The sequence below is a fragment of the Protopterus annectens genome, chromosome 3.part0 (genome assembly GCF_019279795.1).
Source record: "Protopterus annectens isolate FY-2018-M chromosome 3.part0, PAN1.0, whole genome shotgun sequence".
NCBI classification, from domain to species: Eukaryota; Metazoa; Chordata; order Ceratodontiformes; family Protopteridae; genus Protopterus; species Protopterus annectens.
Genome location: NC_056731.1, coordinates 1,773,984,934 through 1,774,003,577, shown reverse-complemented (window position 1 = coordinate 1,774,003,577; position 18,644 = coordinate 1,773,984,934). Strand labels below are relative to the sequence as shown.

General features: G+C 42.2%; 1 protein-coding gene across 2 annotated transcripts in view; it reads right to left on the bottom strand.

Annotated features, from left to right (window-relative positions):
• Nucleotides 1–18,644, bottom strand: part of LOC122797053 (polyamine-modulated factor 1-binding protein 1-like) — a 2,450,839-nt gene that overhangs the window by 2,087,448 nt on the left and 344,747 nt on the right. For both annotated transcript variants that reach the window (XM_044065829.1, XM_044065830.1), the window contains exon 7: nucleotides 10,992–11,138. In XM_044065829.1, coding sequence (XP_043921764.1) covers nucleotides 10,992–11,138 — 147 coding nt within the window. The remainder of the gene's footprint in view (nucleotides 1–10,991; nucleotides 11,139–18,644) is intronic.

The following is an 18,644-nucleotide window of genomic DNA, read 5'->3' as shown; positions in this document are numbered from 1 at the left end:
TTTACATTTAAGCTGGTAAGTTTCTCTATAATACCTGAGTGGGGTATTGTGTCGAAAGCTTTTGCAAGGTCAAGGTAGGCTGTATGGACTGCCTTTCCCTCATCAATGGCCTTGGTGACTGTTTCGAAGAAGTCGACCAAGTTCAAAAGGCATGATCTGCCCTTGACAAAGCCAAACTGGGTTGGGTCCAATGTCTGCAAGTCCCCTATGTCTTTGTTTATGAGTTCCATTATGATCCTCTCCATAGCTTTGCAGACCAGGCTTGTTAAGCTTATGGGGCGGTAATTACCAGAGTCCGTAGAGGCACCGCCTTTGTGGAGTGGGACCACAGTTGCCGTACGCCACTCCTTGGGCACGTATCCTGTGGTAAGGCTAAGATTAAACAGCTGCCTTATGCTGTAACTTTCTCTGAGACAGCAGCATCTGTAGTACCCTGGAGGGTATCTCCCAACTCTTTGATTAGATCCCTCTGTAACCGTGTGAAATGGGTCAAATAGTTCAGGGATCGCATGGAAAAAGCCGCTGAACTAAAAATGCGCTTCCCATACCTGTCCATAGTCCTAGAATCTCTGTTAGGCGGATGGACAGATGAGGAAGATTCAGACATCTCCTTTTTAGTGGCCGCTGCCACCACCATAGCGTCCACTGGAACTCCTTTTGTGAGATAAGCCTTGTCTTGAGGGGCAGTAATATATTTATTAGGCTTTCTAGGGACTGGCTCCACTGTGTCAGGTGTCTCCCACGCCCTCCGAGCAATCAGTTCCATCAACTCATCGAAGGGCGGAGTGACCCAGGAGGAGGAAGGGCGAGCACCGAATGCCTTCAGCAAGACTGACTCATCCTCAGAAGGGGGTAGGGCTTGCCAATCACCTCTCTGTTTTAGGATCTCCAGGATGTCAGAAAAGGAGACATCCTCTGAGGGTGATTTCGGGGACCCTTCTGACTCATCTAAGTCAGTGTCCGATGTCAAGGATTCTTGTGGAGAATCCAAGTGTCTCCTCTTACACAACCTTTTCCTCAGAACTTCCTCGGGGGGGCATCTGATGAAGCCTCCGAGAAAGAGGGGGCTCCCTCTGGGGGCGGCTGAGACACCGGTGCTCGATGCTTTGACGTAGCCGTGGGTGCAGAGGAGGATAACAGACCCTTATGGGAAGGAGAAGCTGTTTCTGCTGAAGTGGTTGTCTGAGTCGACAACACCTTCCTCATGAGGTCGAAGGCCCTGGGTCCCGAGTCGAGGAATCCCTCAGATCCGAAGAAAGTGGAGGGATCCCCGAGACGGGGACCGAGGGCATCGACCCCGAGGACGGAGCCGAGTCGATCCGAGGCACCGAGAGGGAGAGTCTGAACCGAAACATCGGTCCGACTCTCGGTCCCCGAACCAAGGATGGATCTTCGGCTCCGCGATTCCGGTAATGGGTCCGTCGGAGTCGAGGTGAACGGTGCCGACCGAGAGAAGGACGGTTCTGGCACCGAGGGCTCCACGATAATCAGATCAGCCTCTCCACGATAATCAGATCAGCCTCTCCCGGCTCCGAAGACTGAACAGGTCTCGGAGGAGGAACAGATGGAGATAAGGGAAGGCCTTCGAGTCTCGACACCAACTGGGAAGAGACTGAGAGGAGTTTGGACAAGGCCGTATTCTCCATTAATTTCTGCACCACACAGTCTACATCGGTGTCGGAGAGGGGCCTAGAAGAACGTGTCGAAGGAATCGAAGACGAAGCAGACCTCAAGAGCACAGGAGGTGGAAGCTCCATCACCGGTTCCAAGACTCGAGGCTCGGTAACAGACAAAAGTTCAACACTCGGCCCCGAGGTCTGTGGAACCGGTGAGCGAACTTTAAATGAAGAGCTCGGAGCCGATGACATGGGCTCCGACGTCTTCGATTCCATCGAGGATTTAGATGTCTGGTCCGATGCATCCAGAGCCTCTTGGAATGCAGGATTCAAAAGGCCTCTATCCATGAGTTTCCTGCGCCTATCTGTCATGACCCTTCCACTGAAAGAATGACAAATGGAGCAGTCTTCTTGCAGATGGAGAGGGCCAAGACAGTAGACGCAGGAACTATGGTTGTCTGTGACAGACATTTTCTGTCCACATTGGCACCGTTTGAAGCCTGACTTAGCTTTCTCAGACATGATAACAATAAAGTCAAATCCAGTAAGACTATACAGTACACAGTCTTGAACAGTAACAGCCAATAATAATGTCAAAGCCAGTAAATTCAGTCAAATTCGGTAGTTTGTCAAATCCAGTAGTAGTTTTATAACTTATATAAGTCTTATAAGTTTTATAAGTTTAGAGGGTGGGGTAGGCCCCGAGGGAACTAACTTATTATATATATATATATATATATATATATATATATATATATATATATATATATAAAAAAAAATATATACGTACTCGAAGAAAGCCCTCGACTCACTACACACACGCACACACAAAACTTAAAGGTAAACTAGAAGAAAAATTATCTAAAAATGTTTGATAAACGTAATCTTATCTGTCAGGTGGTCCGAGCTCATCAAAAATGATGCGAACGTTGCAGCGGCAAACTAGATCTGAGGTAAAGGCAGAGGGGAATTGTGGGAGATAGGTTGGTCTCGAGCTTCTTCTCGATGCAGAGCTTTGCCAAGCGGCCGACACGGAGCCGAGGATCGGCTCCAAACCCAGGTGTAAGAACAAACAGCGAGATTGAACACTCTCATCATTATTTAGTCACGTATACTGATATTCTGAAAAGAAAAGTACAGCTGTGTACGTTGAACTCACCATAACAGTAGAAGTTTGAATGATCACTGCAGCAGTATCCTTAGCTATATGGGTTATACCCTGCCAAGACTATAACAGCTGGCCAGCTTCCAAACCTAGGGCAACTTCCACATACCTAGACTGTCAAGCAGCTCAAGCTTAGCTGACTAAAACATGAGTTTGGGTGCAAAGCCTTTCAGAGCTTTCCTGCCACGAAAGAGAGGGTGGCTCAGCCTTGAAAGGACAAAACTGAGAATAAAAAATAAATAAATATCCACACCCTGGCATAAAAAAACACACCAAAAACAAGGGAGTGGAGGGAGTGGTTACTGCAGCAGTGATCATTTGAACATCGACAGTTATATTAAGTTCAGCTCAGACAACTGTACTTTGTTTTTCATATTGATCACTGTTGCAGTAGCCTTAGCCACATGGGTAGATTACCCTAGCTAGCTATACTTGGGAGGTGTAAGGAGAAGGGTCTAGGAGCCCATGGAAATGGTCCTAGAAAGGCAAGCTCTAGACCAAAAAAAGGAATCCAGCTTACAGTGCTTTGCAAAGGTATGTACAGAGGATCAAGTAGCAACGTCTAGAATCCAACCCTTCCAAAAAGCCATATAGAAGAAGCCAATGTCCTAGAACATCCAGCAAAACTTATTCCATCGAACAATCATTTCAGCAAAGTTTTTTCCAGGGAGAAAAAGTAGTTGGCCATCATCCGGAGTTTGCCCTTTTCCACACTGTAGTGCAATCTCGGAGTTGGTATATTTGAAAACCATTTGGAAATAGTATGTTTTGACACTGGTTGTCTCTTCTTCTTACCTACATAAAAAATGCACAACTGATCCAATAATCTGTCAAGACAGTACCTGAGTTGCCTGTGGACATCCATCCTTTCTCCCTTATTTTTAGGTTCAGGAAAGAAAACGGGGAGATGGATATTTTTAGTTAAAGTAAACTGGGATACCACTTTAGGCATAAAAGACAGATTAATTCTCAAAGAAACCCTGTCCTTGTGGAAAATAAGGTAGGGCTGACTCGCCATAAGAACTTGCAAGTCAGATACCTTTCTTGCAGAGGTCAGAACGATCAATAAAAGTGTTTTTCATATTAAGAACCTCAAGTCAGACAGATTAGTTAGTTCAAATGGAGTTAAGTGTTAGTTTCTCTCACACAAAATTAAAGATCCCAAGGAGAGGCTACCAATTTACTTGAAGGCCTCTTTTTCAAATCCCCTTTCAAGAACATTTTGACATGTGAATGCCTTGAAAGAGGAGGATCCATGAGAAGACATGCTGTAATGGTTAATTAATGAACCTAGATAGAAAAAAGAAAGGCCATAGACTATTAACTCACACAAGTATTGTAAAACCAGAGAACAACTACCCCCGGAATGGGTGCAGGTTATGTTGCTGGCACCAAACAGAAAACTTTTTCCATTTGCTAATATATGATTTTCTAGTAGCGGGCTTTCTTGCCTCCATTAATACCTGCTGCATGTCCTCAGAAAACAGGTGCCTAAAAGGAATTAATACCCTATCATCTAGGGAGTCAACTGAAGATAATTGATGTTGGAGTGTATTAAACACCCCCGTTCTTGTGTGAGAAGATCCATTCTGTAAGGAACCTTGTGGTAATTGCCCCTGGCCATTTCCAAAAGAAGGGAGCACCATGGTTGCCTGGGCCAGAAGGGAGTCACCACAATGATTTTGGGGGGTGCCTTCTGAATCTTCAGAAGTACCATGGGTTTTAGTGGAAAGGTATACAGGAATATTCCTGTTCAAAGAAAAGAAAATGTATCTGTCTTCCTTCCAGGTCTTCTTGTATGGAGCCCTGGAACAGAATTTTGCCAGTTGATTGTTCAGAGAGGAGGCAAACAGGTCTACTTTTGGAAATCCCCATTTGTGAAGCAAATTTTGGAAGACCCCTCGATCTAGTTTCCATTTGTTTGGATCGGCCCTGGTCCGGTTCAGTTTCTTTGTCACACAGTTTTGCTCTGACGGAATACAGGATTTCTGTAAAGTGAGACTGTGATGTAAAGCTATATCCTAAGCCAACATGGCTAGTCTGCAAAGGGGATACAGCCTCGTCCCTCCTTGCCTGTTGATGTGCCACATCACTGTGATAATGTCTGTAACTACTTGAAAAAGCCCCAGGGACCAAAGATGGCCCAGAGAATTGAGTGTCTTGATCAGGGCATGCAGCTCCTTGATACTTATGTGCTTGCATATGTCCTTGGTGTCAACCACCACCTGCACTTTTATCTCTACTGAAATTGCCCCACCAGGCAAAGTCTGAAGCATTTGTGGTGAGTGATTGCTTTGGAGCAAGGAGGAAGAAGGTGAGACCTTGATTTAAGGATACCTGCTGTATTCACAAAGTGTTTTCTCTTCTGATAAACTCTAGTACTGAGATCTGAAAAGATAAAGGGTTTTGATACTGGGACCAAAGAGATTTCAGATATCAATGTATCTTTCTCATGTGGAGCTCAAAATCCTGACCTATTCCCTCACAGTGACAGAAGTCCGAGAGGAAAACCTTAGAAATAGATGTAAAAATCTGTTTTTTTTTTTTTTCCTATGGAAGAAAAGCTCTGTAAACTGAAGTGTTTGGTTGACATCCCAGGAACACAATCCAGTGTGAGGGACTCAAGAAAAATTTTTGAATGTTTTCTTGGAATGCCAGTTTGTGAAAGAGATCTCTCACCCAACAAAGTGTTCCCTGACACTTTGAAAAAGGCTCTGCAAACATAAGTAAGTCACCTAAAGCATGTTGTCTAAATACGGAAAACAATGTGGATACCCTGTCGCCTGCAATGAGCTATAATGAGCTATAACTGGAGTTAGACACTTTGTGAACATTCTTGGTGCAGTGGATAGTCCCAAGGGTAAGACAGAAAACTGATAATGCGATACAGACACACAAAACCTTAAGAAACACATGAAGTCTTGATAAGTAGGAAAGTGATAAGCATCTTTTAAGTCTAGCGTTACCAGGAAACCTGACAGAAGAAGAAGAGGCAACAGGTTGTGAAGTGACATTTTGAAAATGGGCACTATCACAAATAGGTTTAGGAAAGAAAGAGCCAGAGTTGGTTTTCATTCATTTTCTTTTTTTTTTTTTTTGGGGGGGGGGGGGGGGCTGGCAACATCCTTGAAAACAAACCCTTTACTCCACATGGGAAGGACAGTATGTGATGAAGAACTGGTACAAGCAAAACAGTGTGATCTGCAGGATAAGGACAGACTCCCTAGAAAGGAGTTTCCTCCCACTGCCATCTGTAACCCTGATGAATGATTTTCAGAACTCATTTGTCTGAAGCAATCTGTTGCCAATGAGGAAAATGGAGATTCATACTTCCTGGAGACAACAAAAAGACAGCCATAGTTGGAAGGGGTCACAAAGTCTCTTGCATAGTCATTCAGACTTGTTGGAGTGTTTTGGAGTCGCTTGAGACTTCTTTTGGACCTCATTGCCACTTCTTAAATGCCTGTTTACTTGAATTCTGTTGACTGTTTATTCTGTTTTTTTTTTTTTTTGCAAAAACTGGATAAGGAGAAAGAAAATCCCTTGGACAATTTGAAAAGGAGGGCTGAAAAATCTCCTGGATCAGCTAGCCAGTTTCATCACACTTTGTGACCACCTCTGCAGCAGAGAGGCCAAACAATGAATCTCTACCGAAGGGAGAATTCAAAACTTCATTTTTAACATCGTCTGGAAGGTTCTGAGAATGCATCCAAGCAAACCTCTTTAAAACCATACCAGGCCCTAGCCCTGGAAGAAGCGTAAACACACTGCAAACAATGAGTAGTGACTTGTACTGCAGAACAAACTAAGTTATTTAAAGAAAGTTTTTCTTAACAAGAAGATCACATACTGTCACAGTATTTCAGAATAATTTCAACATACGAGTCTGACAATTTAAAATTCTGAAATTCAAAGCTGCAGAAATATACAATTTTTTTTCTCGTACATATCAATAATTTACACATCCTTATTGGAAGAGTATGACTGGAATTAACTACATACTTAGCAGAGCAGTCAGCTAAAGCTATAGCTGCGAAGTCAGGTTTGGAACTGACGAACTTTATACATTCGATCTGTCTTTTAGGGACAGCTGACTATCAGGAAAACCGTAGGCAACACACATCTTCTCTAGAAAATCCCTCTGTAACTACTACTATTTTTAAAGGGAATGATAAACCTCACTGTTCTCCCACTGAAAACACTGGGACATTCTATTAATAGTCTCAGAGAAAGAGAAACCCCCAAAGGGAATATCAGAATGTGAGCCCTCCTCAGGGTCTGAAAAAGAAATCTGAGGACAAAACGCTGAACCTGTTCCTCTATATTCCTGCTCATGTTTAGAATCTTGTATCTCAACAGGAAAGGAGGCACCCCTCACTTTTTTTTTAAGGGAAACTACTCTACAAGGAGGATCAATGTCCTGAATCAAACTCCGAGCCAGTTCTAGTCAACTACTCCTATCCACAGAAATTTGAGGAGGAGTAGATACATGCTTGGTTTTCTGCTTCTTTTTGACAGGAAAAATGAGACCAACAGTGTTACTATTCATTTATTGACATTTGTTTACCGGGAAAGTCCACTGGGCCAGGCCAGCCCATTTTCAGTGGAGGCCCGGGGAGAAAAGCTCCAGAGAATTTATATAGAATACAAAAAGAGAAAAGCTAGCAATCTAAGCAACTTTGAGCAAAAGATAAAACGTTTTTACAAAGGTGTATTATAGACTAAAGAGATTAAAATTACAGAAGAAACAAAGTCACTTGCAAAACAAAATTACTTTCATAATATGTATTAAGATTAAATTAAAAAATCTAATGAGTATGCACAGAAAAACTTGAGGACTGAGTTTTGGTAATGGCTGATAAGGGAAATGAGCAATTACAGATCCAGATGGAAGAGAAGTGACTATGCAGTGCATGTTTGAAACTACAAAGTCTTGGTTGAAGGCGTAAAGATGCAGGAAGGTTATTCCAAATTTTGGAGATTGCCAGGAGTACTAGAATTGACCTGCAGGTAGTTTGGGTTTGTGTACTTGGAGAAGATACTGGTTTTCAGAGCACAGGGAATGAGATGGGGTAAACAGGGAGCTGAGTGCTTCAGGCCTGAGCTTTATAAGTTTATGAGAGACTGAGAGCTGGAGGAGAAGGCAGTGAGGGAGTTTGAGCCACTGTAGTTGCTTGAGAGAAAGGCAATGGTGAGTGGAGTGGCGATTATTAGTAGCAAATTTAGCAATCTTATTATAGCATGTTTCTAATTTTGCTATTAAGGAGGACTGCAGATTAGTTAATAGGGGAGCACCATAAATAAGTGAAGGTAGAAGGTATGATAGAGCCAGGGCTTGTTTAGAAGGGAAGGAGAGGAATCTATTATGTCTATAGAGTAGCCCCAGTTTCTCATGAGTTTTGCTTAAGATATTTTGAATATGATGATCAAATTTGAGATTTTCATCCAATTACCCCTAAAAGTTTAATGTGGGTAACTAACTCAATTTTAGTAGAGTTAAGTGACAGAATTTGAAAGTCAGCTAAGTCAATGGTTGAATTTCCTTTGGGAGTGAAGATCATTGGTTCATTCATTCATTAACCAGACAAAATCTTGGGATTAAGAGACAGGTGATTATTATGAAGCCAGGATTCAACTATGGAAAAAGCAGCTTGAGTTATTTGCTTTAGGGTGTTTGAGTTCTGGGAAGAGCAGACTATTGTGGAATCGTCTGCATACTGGAGTAGAGAGGCTTGCTGAATAGCCTGGTGGAGATTACTAATGAAAATGTTAAACAGAAGTGAGCCTAAAACTGAACCTTGGGGAATACCTGTAGGGTTATGGATGTAAAGGGAAATAGAGTGTTGCCATCTGACAGCATGCTGTCTGTTTGAGAGACAGTCTCTCAACTGATTCAAAAGCTAAGGGGATAAGCCAAAACTAGAGCGTTGACAGAGAAGGATAGAGTGAGAGACAGAATCAAAAGCTTTAGATAAGTCCAGTAATAGGGCTGAGACAAAGTTAACAGAGTCTCGAGCTTGGTTGACAGTGTCTAAGAATGAGATTAATGCAGTCGATGTGCTATGTCTTGGGCAGAAACTGTGCTGAGTAGGAGAGAAGATTCTATGTTAGAAGGTAGTGTAGAAGTTGCTTTTGATCACATTTTTCTAGAATTTTTGAGATAGGGGAGAGAAGAGCTATGGTTCAGAAGTTGGAAATGTCAGCTGAAGGACCGCCTTTATGAAGAGGTTATATAATAGTTTTTTTTCCAGAGAACAGGGACATAAGATTTCTGAATGGATCTATTAATCAAGGTGCTGATGGAGTAGGCTACTGAGTCGGCTGCTATTTTGAGAAATTTGACAGGGATATTGTTAGCAGCATTAGAGCATGACTTAAGTTTTAGAAGCAGTTTTTTGATCTAGTAGGTAGGGATAGGAGAGAGGGCAAAATGTGGTGGAGGAGACAGATGCATGCCATTTGGAGAATGAGTGTCAGTAGATGGAGAGTGATGGTGAAGAGGTAGTGTTGGCATTGGGGACAGGATTGGAGAAGGTAGACGTGACATTTGTGATACTGTCAAAGTGAGAATTATAGAGACCTGCAATTTGTTCAGGTGGTTTATCTGGGTATGGGTAAGGGTTGGGTTTAGTGCCAGGGTTGAGAAGGTTGTTGATAAAAGACCAGAAAGCTTTTGGATTTGTTTTTCTCGTGCTTGTCTTTAAAGATGAGTTTCTTTGCTAGGTTCCGGAGCTGTCTATACTGACTAAGATCAGATGTATTTTTAGATTTATGCCAAGCTTTTCATGTTTTGTTCCTGTCAGTCATGACTTGTTTTGTAGCTTTATTTAGTCAGGGGGCATTATTAGTTTTACTAAAGGCAGCTGGTGCTTCTCCAAGAATGAGCACAGCATTCTGACACAACAGGGAAACCTTCCACATTCCCTCTCCCAGGACCAACAAGAATGACCCTCCCTTGCCCAATGAGGGAACTCAAACAGCCACAGAGGACATGGCAAACCTCCAGTCCATAGCAGCTGTAGGTGCTACACCAGAGGGATTGGGGTAAATGATGAGTAGTCTAAGGTGCAATAAATGGCCACAGCAGAGTCACCCACCTGCAGATGAGGCAAATTGCTAGCCTGCTGTGTTAGAAAAGGCTGTTTACTTATTTTTTCTATTTCTGACTAGAAGGACTGACTGTGGGACCAGTAGTCTTGTCTAGCTGTGGTGGCAAAGGCTGTTTGCTTAACCGTTTCTTTCTGTGGCTGGAAGAAGGACAGACAATGGGAGTGAGCATCTGTTCCACAGCCAATTCGAAGATAGTGCCTCTATCCTGGGGGAAAACAAGCAACAATGCCAGTAAAACTACCAGTTCACAAAAGTTACTTTTTTCACAAAAAAAAAAACACAGTAAAAAGTACTGTCAAACACTATGGCAGCCCCACAATACTGAACACAATTTCTCCACAGAAAAAAGTGCTCCATTTAAAAGTATGTTACTGTCTCAAGACAGCCCATTAAAACACAACACTCCTACCTTTAAAATAACTTTCCTGAAGAGGAAAGTAATAAAACATCAGTAAAAAAATAAGAAAATGGAAGTTTTCTCTCACAGGGAACTTACCTGCCCAGGTAAGGAAAGCACAAGCCAACTGTCGATACTCAAAATTGGCAGTAAAGCTCTGAAGGACTTCATGCCAAAACTTCTCTTTTAGTCAGCTCACCTCAAGCTGCTTGATAGTTTGAGTGCATGGAGGGTGCCCTGAAGCTTTGGAAGCTGTCTGGCTATTAAATCCTTAGCAGCATATAACCCATATAGCTAAGACTACTGCAGAAGTGATCGATATGAAGAACATCTGCAGTTAAGTTCTAAAAGAAATTAACATTTATCACTGCTTGCTTTAAGAGTGGAAAATATACCGTGTCAACCTTGAAGTTTTCTGTTTATATCATAATTACAAGGATATGAAGAAATGCAATTTAAACAAACACAATAACATTCCATGGTGCAAGCTCCTTGATGATATAAAACACAGAATGTGTGCCATTATATTTTATTATTGTTATTATATTAAAAATAATAAAAAAGCTTCCAAGTACAAAAGTTTCAGAGCGATACAAACCGAAAATATTTTTAAGTTACCTGCACTTCATTTTCAGTATAATTCTATTTACCTCTTACACCCACCATCATTATCAACAAAAACGAAAAATACAATGACTCATACCTCCAGAATTGCTTCCCTCTCTGCAGTTTGTGCCTTTTCAAGTTGCTGTTTTAGTGAATGAAAAGTGTGCTCCTTTTCTTCAATCTCATTTACTGCACCCAAGTACTGCTGGTGCAAATGCTCAAGCAATTTTTCTTGATTCTGAATCTGCATTAAGTTAAAAGCAGCCATTAAAAATGTCATCAGTGTTTACAATTTCATTTCATACAAGCAAAACAAAATAAAATAAAATAAAGATGAGTTAGCACCATAGGTACAATATCTAGCAACCTCCAGGCAGTATGAAATGCTTTCTGTTTAAGTGTTACATTCTAAAGCTTTTCTTTAAGTGAGTTATTTGGGATTCTAAAATGAGACACAATCAAAATGAAGATGTAAGCTGCAAGTGACCAGGAGTGTCTTGTAAATAGGGGATGCTGGTAGTGGAGAGATATCAATGATCCTTCCTGAAAAATAATGTGTGAACCTTTGTGCACAAAATTATCTTAGTCAGTTACTGTTTGCAAAATTGCAAATGGAAGGCACTGGAATTGGGTTGAGGTAAGTGAATTCCTGAGCAGTCAGTCATTATAACATTAAGCTGAGTCGGTGCATTGCAAAGCTTTTTTGGTATGACAGGTGATGACTATTACCTTGAGACAGCAGTCCCATTTACCATACAGTCTTAACGCCACTCCACCAGTGTGTATTATTTGGTACCATTAGTACAGATTTAAATCCCATACTGTTGCACATAAACTGGTACCAGTGCTGTGAATTGTTCATAGGTAGGTACTAGGCTACTGGCCATAGGGCATATATAAGCCTAGCCAAATGGTACCTTGGCTTTCGCCACCCAAGAAAATTATTTTCTCCTGCCCCTGTCAAGCAGAGCCACAGAAGTGATCCGTGGGGTGAATTTCTTGTCTCCCATCCAATCATCAAGATTTTTCTTGAATACTGCTAATGAGGAGCTTTGTTTGATATAGATAGGTAGTTTGTTCCAGAGTATGGGAAACCTCTGGGGACAGGAATCTATCTCTCCAGCATGTTCTGTTTATTGCGGTGACAAGATTTAGGTCCCTAGAGCGTGTAGCTCAGAAGGACTGGGATTTCTTTAAGTGGAGCATGTCCAACAGCTCTGGGATTGACATAGCTTTGTATGTTAGGCAGAGATCGCCTGTGAGTAGGCGATATGCGACAGAGTAAAGCTGGAGTTTTTTGAGATGGTCTGCGTAGGGCATCTGTTTGAGGCCGGTAATCCTCTTTGTGAGGTATTTCTGCGGCCTTTCCAGTTGTTGTAGATATCTTGTGAGGTACATGCCAAAAGGGCCGTTGTACTCTATAATGTGTCTAATGAGTGATGAGTAGAGTGGCACAATGACCTCTTTTCCTGGATGAGAAATCTTTTATGATGAGGTGTGCCATGTAGAAGGATGTCCTGACAACTGTGGCAATGTGATTATCAAAGGAGAAACTACTGTCCACCTATGTCCCATAGTCTCTTATCACTCTTTCGGTGTTAAGTAGACTACCCCCTTTGTGGTACTTCATGGGTACAGACTTTTTACCAAAAGGGATGACAATGCACTTTTTGGCATTGAGCCTGAGGCCTTGGCTTTGACACCAGGCATCTGTCTCAGTTAGGCCCTTTTGTAGGATGTCCACATCGTTAGGAGTTTTGATTATGGCTCCTAGTTTGCAATCATCTGCAAACATTGTCAGCCAAAGACCTTCTGTGTTAGCCTGTACTTCAGAGACGTAGATACCAAACAGGACAGGACCTAGGACTGAACCCTGTGGTACTCCAATTGTCACTGGTCTGAAATTGGATTTAGAGTCTGCTACTTTCACAGTGTGGGTTCTGTCAGTGAGCTAGTTGGCAACCCATTTTGTGACATAGGTATTTATACCTAGTTTAGTGAATTTATCTATAATTCCAGAGTGGGGGATGGTGTCGAAAGCCTTGGCGAGATCTAGATAGGCTGTGTGAACCACCTTACCCTCATCTACGGCTTTGGTGACCGCTTCAAAGAAGTCTATCAGGTTTAGGAGACATGATCAGCCTTTAACAAACCCAAATTGGGTTGGGTCCAGAGTTTGAAGATTACCAATGTCATTGTTTATAAGTTCCATGATGATACGTTCCATAGCCTTGCAGACCAGGCTCATCAGGCTAATGGGGCGGTAGTTCCCGGGGTCCGTGGTGGCTCCCCCCTTTGTGGAGTGGGATAACCGTTGCTGTGCACCATTCAGTGGGCACAAAGCCTGAGGTGAGGCTATGATTGAACATGGTACTTAGGTGGGGTGCCAGTTCGTTCTGAAGTTCATGTAGAAAGCAGCCTGGGATGATGTCAGGTCCCATGGATGCTGTGTTCTTGGCTTTGGAGAGTGTGCTTGTTACCTGTGCAGCCGTGATTACGTGAACTTTACATCCTTCTGGTATAGAGATGGGCTCTTTAGGGGGTGAGAGAGGGGTAAAGTTAGCACTGAACCTATCTGCCAGGATGATGGCAATATCAGTTGGTTCCGTATATTTAGTGCCATTGTGCTGTAACTCAGAGCAGATCTGAGTGTTGCCATTGAGATTCTTGACACAGCTATAGAATGCTTTGTGGTTGTCTTTAGAATGAGTGGCAATTTTGTTTTCGTAACTAGCTTTGGAGGATTTTATGAGGGATCTCAGCTTCTTACTGAGGCTGACCATGGAGTTCCTCCAATCATGGGATTTTACTCTTTTTTGCAATAGTTTCTTTCTTCTGTTGTAGAGTTTGTTAATGGCAGGGGACCACCAGATTGGCTTCCTTTTTTTGGAGGATAGCATCTTGGTTCTGTTAGGGATTGCATGATCCATGCACTTGTGTAAGTGCTTATAAAGTGCATTTGTATAGGATTCAGCAGTTGTACCACTATTGTCTGTCAGCATGGGTGTTGTGAAGTTTGCCACTTTTGTCTTAAGAAGCGTGAAGTTGACTTTGGAAAAGTTTGTTACAGTGGTTTCCCTAATAGGGGTTGGATGTGGATGTCTAGGGTGATTAGCTTGTGGTCAGATCTGACCAATGAGGAATTGACCTCTGGTGTGGAACACCACTTGCCCATGTTGGTAATGACCAGGTCTAGGATACTGCTGCCACTGGTGGGGTTGTGGATAAGTTGATCCAAAGCTTTGGAATTTATGAATTCCAGAAAACGTTGAGCACAAGAGTTGGTACACGAGTAGTTTTCCCAGTTAATGGTGGGGTAGTTGAAATCACCCATTATTAGGGTGTTAGGTTGTAACCTAATATTTTCCAGTGTATCAAGAAATGAGGAGTGCGAATCCTGGTGCACTGTGGGGTATCTGTAGCAAGCTGCAATTTGGATTGCGGTCTTGCCTAGAGTTAGTTGCACTTGGATAATCTCGGATGCATTATGTTGAGCAACTAGCCTGAAGGTGTGGATATCCTTAATGAATATGGACACCCCTCTGCCTTTAGTGTTTCAGTCCAGGTTAGGTGGCCGAAAGGTGTGGTATGATCTATAGCCTGGTAATGCAGGGGTGCTCTCTAGAACCTTGAACCAATGTCACTGCACAGATGTTGATGTTCTCCATTTTAAGGAGTGCCTTGAGTGAGTGCATTTTGAGGTTTAGACTTCTAGCATCAAGTAGCATTACCCTCAGATTTTGCTTGCTTGTACCGGTTACAGTGGTGAATTTGTCATTTGAACCTTGCCTAAAAAAGGCACTATAAGAGTGGCAAGAGCCTTAGCCAGTATCCGGAATCACAAGTGTGGCAGGTGCAGGCCATCTCTGGCAAAGCATCGTGGTTTGTCAATCATGTCACCCCAAGCAGACAGATACTGCATCCCCTTAGAATGATACCAGAAGCTTAGCCAATTGTTGAAGTCAATAATTTTGTCCTTGTACTGTGGCATCATTCTGGGTGATGGCAGGATGCTACTCAGGGCTAGGGTCATATCTGCCTGGGCTACAAGATCAGAGAGCTCCTCCATGTCTCTTTTCATGTAGTCCAGGGAGGTGCATCTCAGGTCATTCACACCAACATGGACAATGAAAGAGTCGTATTTGTACTTGTTGTGGAGTGACCTGAGTGCGTGCGTTATGTGGTGGATGCTGGCAGCTGACAGTAACTTTCTCCTTGTTTAGCCTGGTAAGTGGAACATCAGTGTGCCTGACTATAGAGTCACCTATGACTAGAGTGTTGGGTACGTTGTTATACCTTATGGGCTGTGGTTGAGTAGCACACTGAGTTTGTGGGCTACGTGTCATTTGGGTTGTGTTGGGGGGTGGAGGTTGCTTGTGTTTCTGCTTTGGAGGTCCCTGTTGCTTGGGCAGATTTTTATTGAGAGCCTCCATGAATGTAGGGGTGTGTTTTGTGTGTCTATGTGTGTGTTTTGGCGGTGTAGGTTTTGAGGGACTATGTGAGGAGTGTGGTGTGGTGCAAGTGTTTACCTTCTCCTCTTGACTGTCTAGTCCAGTCTTGGGTGAAGAGAGCTTTGCTTCCAGTCTGGCTATATAAGTGCATCTCTCACAGGTTGTAGTATTGGGTGGTAGGAGGAGAGGGCTGTCTGTGTACATGAGGCAATTGCTGCATTGCCCCAAGATGCCCAGATTCATCAGGTAGACAGGAGAAAACACTGGGAGCTGACCCTTAGACATGCCTGGATATGTGCTTATTTATTAAGTACTAAAAACTGTTTTCCTCTAGATAAGTGAGGAAAGTGGAGTGCTGTAGTAATTTGTAGGTTATTTAGTGCTTACAAGGAGTTCTGAACAAGTGCTGATCTCAAAGAAACAGATTAGAGTGCTGAAACTAGAAAACTGGCTAGTTCTAAGAAACAAAATTAAGCTAGAAGGCTTCCCTCCAACACAGAAAGGCTTGGGGGCTCAGAAGCTTACAAACAGTCCTGGATACAGCAAATCTGTATCTGGACTAGATGTCTTACAAGAAAGGTAGGAAACAAGCTTAGAAAATACATTTTTTTTTTGTAAAGTGGAAAGGAGAAAGGAGGAGCAGAAACGAACTGGGCTGGCCTTCTTAAATGTTCTCCCTGGATTAGGGAGAATGAGGTAATGACACTAGACTGGGAGGAGTGTCCCAGATCAAATTTACAGTAGGGATGGGCAACTGCAAAACCACCAAGTATAAAAACAGATACCAATTGCGGAGGAGGGTGGGAAACAAAAATCAGAACAAACAAATCCAACCAGATGCTTAACAATTGTAGAAGATTTCTAGTTAATACCTCAGACACAGTGAAACTAGCTAGAAAAGTATATGCAGACAATAAAAGTGCTATAAATAACTTGTAAAAATAAGCAAAAAAACAGGATACTTAATGTTATACATCACAGATTAGTTGGCTCAGAGCCCTTCCACTGATTAGCTCAGTGTGAAATGGCAGAAACACTCACAAGTTAACTTCTCAAGTAACAAAGTTGAAACCTGAAACAACTTTAAAAAAAAGCTTGAAACAATGAGGTGCTTACTCCAAGCTGTAGTCCAGGCAATCCCAATCAGTCAATGACCATAAACAAATTACTCTCACTGAAATGCTATACTGGCTTTGGCTATACTACGATGGCGTGGAACATGTGCTCAGACACACAGCCTCTACTAACAAACAACTAGGCCCAAAACACAAGCCTGAATATGGACAATACTACACTACCCACACTACTTAGGTAGAAAAAAAACTGCAGAAATGTAGCAAGAAGATACAAGTCCTGCTATAGCTAACAAATTCTAAATGATTAGGATCTCTTGGCTGAGTATTTATTATTCTTGCAGTTTAGTGCAGGAGATTAAGGCTGCAAGTTGCTAACGTCTCATTTTTGTCATCTCAAGTTTAAAGTCAGCTCATCAGACAGTACCTTCCCACCTGCTCAATACCGCAGACAGTCATTCCTGACAGTTTCGTCTGGTTAATGAATGAATGAACCAATGCTATTCTTCTTCTCTAACCCTTTGGTTCTTCTAAGGGATACTTTTGTATCACATGAGATAAACTAATACCCAGACAAAAAGGACATCCCAGAAAATATTTAGTTCAGATTGCACAGGATTATTTAAATTCAGCCAAGGAAAATGAGATGCATCCAGTTCCGAAATTAATGGATGGCAAACTTGAGAAAGATAAAAAAAAAAGAAACAATTTGGAATTTCCAAGATGGCAACACATTTATCAACAGCTTAATTTCATCTCAACCAGTGTGAAAACAGAATTTGAGAAAAAGGAGTGGCATTAAAAGTCCTATTTGGGAAAAATTCAGTTACTAGCTATTAAATACACTGCCTGAACGACAGCAAAGAAGAGATTTGGAGAACCTGAAAGAGAGTCCACCAGAGAAAATACTGGTTGGGAAGGAATCTGCAGATGTTCAGCAAAAAGCAGATCCAGCTTCAGCTTTGGTTACAATGATAGCTATCAATAATTTAAAGGAAAAATAAATCAAATATACTCAGAGATGATTAAAATAAATGAAACACTGAAGGAATACATCGACTCAAATAACAAAAGGATGGAAAAAAATAAAAGAAGCTTTAACTAGCTATTCGTGTGAATTGATAAAATTGCAAAAATCAGAGGATGAAATGAAGAAAAGGCTGGTGGAGTATGACACTTTTCCTTATGAAAGCAAAAATAATCAATTAGATTTGTGTTCAACAGCAGGATTTGCTAATTGAAAGGGCAAATCAAGTGTGCGCACACTCCAAATTGGGCCAAGAGAATAAGACTCGAGACCTATTTTATTAAAGGTGAAATCATAGGTTCATAGGTAGGTACTAGGCTATCGGCCCTAGGGCCTATACAAGCCCAGCCAAAAAGGTACCCTGGCTTTCGCCACCCAAGAAAATTATTTTCCTGTGCCCCTGTCGAGCAGAGCCACAGAGGTGATCCCAGGGGTGAATTTCCTATTTCAAATCCAATCAAGATTTTTCTTGAAGAGTGCTAATGAGGAACTTTGTTTGATATAGATAGGTAGTTTGTTCCAGATTATGGGAAGTCTCTGGGACAGGAATCTATCCCTCCAGCATGTTCTGTTTATTGTTGTGACCAGGTTTAGGTCCCTAGAGCGTGTAGCTCAGAGGGATTGGGATTTCTTTAAGTGGAGCATGTCCAACAGCTCTGGGTTTGACATAGCCTTGTATGTTAGGCAGAGATCGCCTCTGAGTAGGCGATATGCGACAGAGTAAAGATGGAGTTTTTTGAGACGGTCAGCATAGGGAATCTGTTTGAGGCTGGCAATCATCTTTGTGAGGCATTTCTGTGGCCTTTCCAATTGTTGTAGATGTCTTGCGAGGTACATACCAAAAAGGGCATTGTACTCTATAATGGATCTAACGAGTAACCAGTAGAGGGGAACAATGACCTCTTTTTTCTTAGATGAGAAACCTTTTGTGATGGTGTACCACGTAGAAGGATTTCCTGACTACTGTGGCGATGTGATTATCAAAGGAGAGACTACTGTCCACCTGTGTTCCAAGGTATTTTATCACACTTTCGGTGTTAAGTAGACTACCACCTATGTGGTAGCTCATGGGTACAGAGTTTTTACCAAAGGGGATGACAATGCACTTTTTGGCATTGAGCTTGAGGTCATGGCTTTGACACCAGGGATCTGTCTCAGTGAGGACCTTTTGCAGGATGTCCACATTGTTAGGAGTCTCA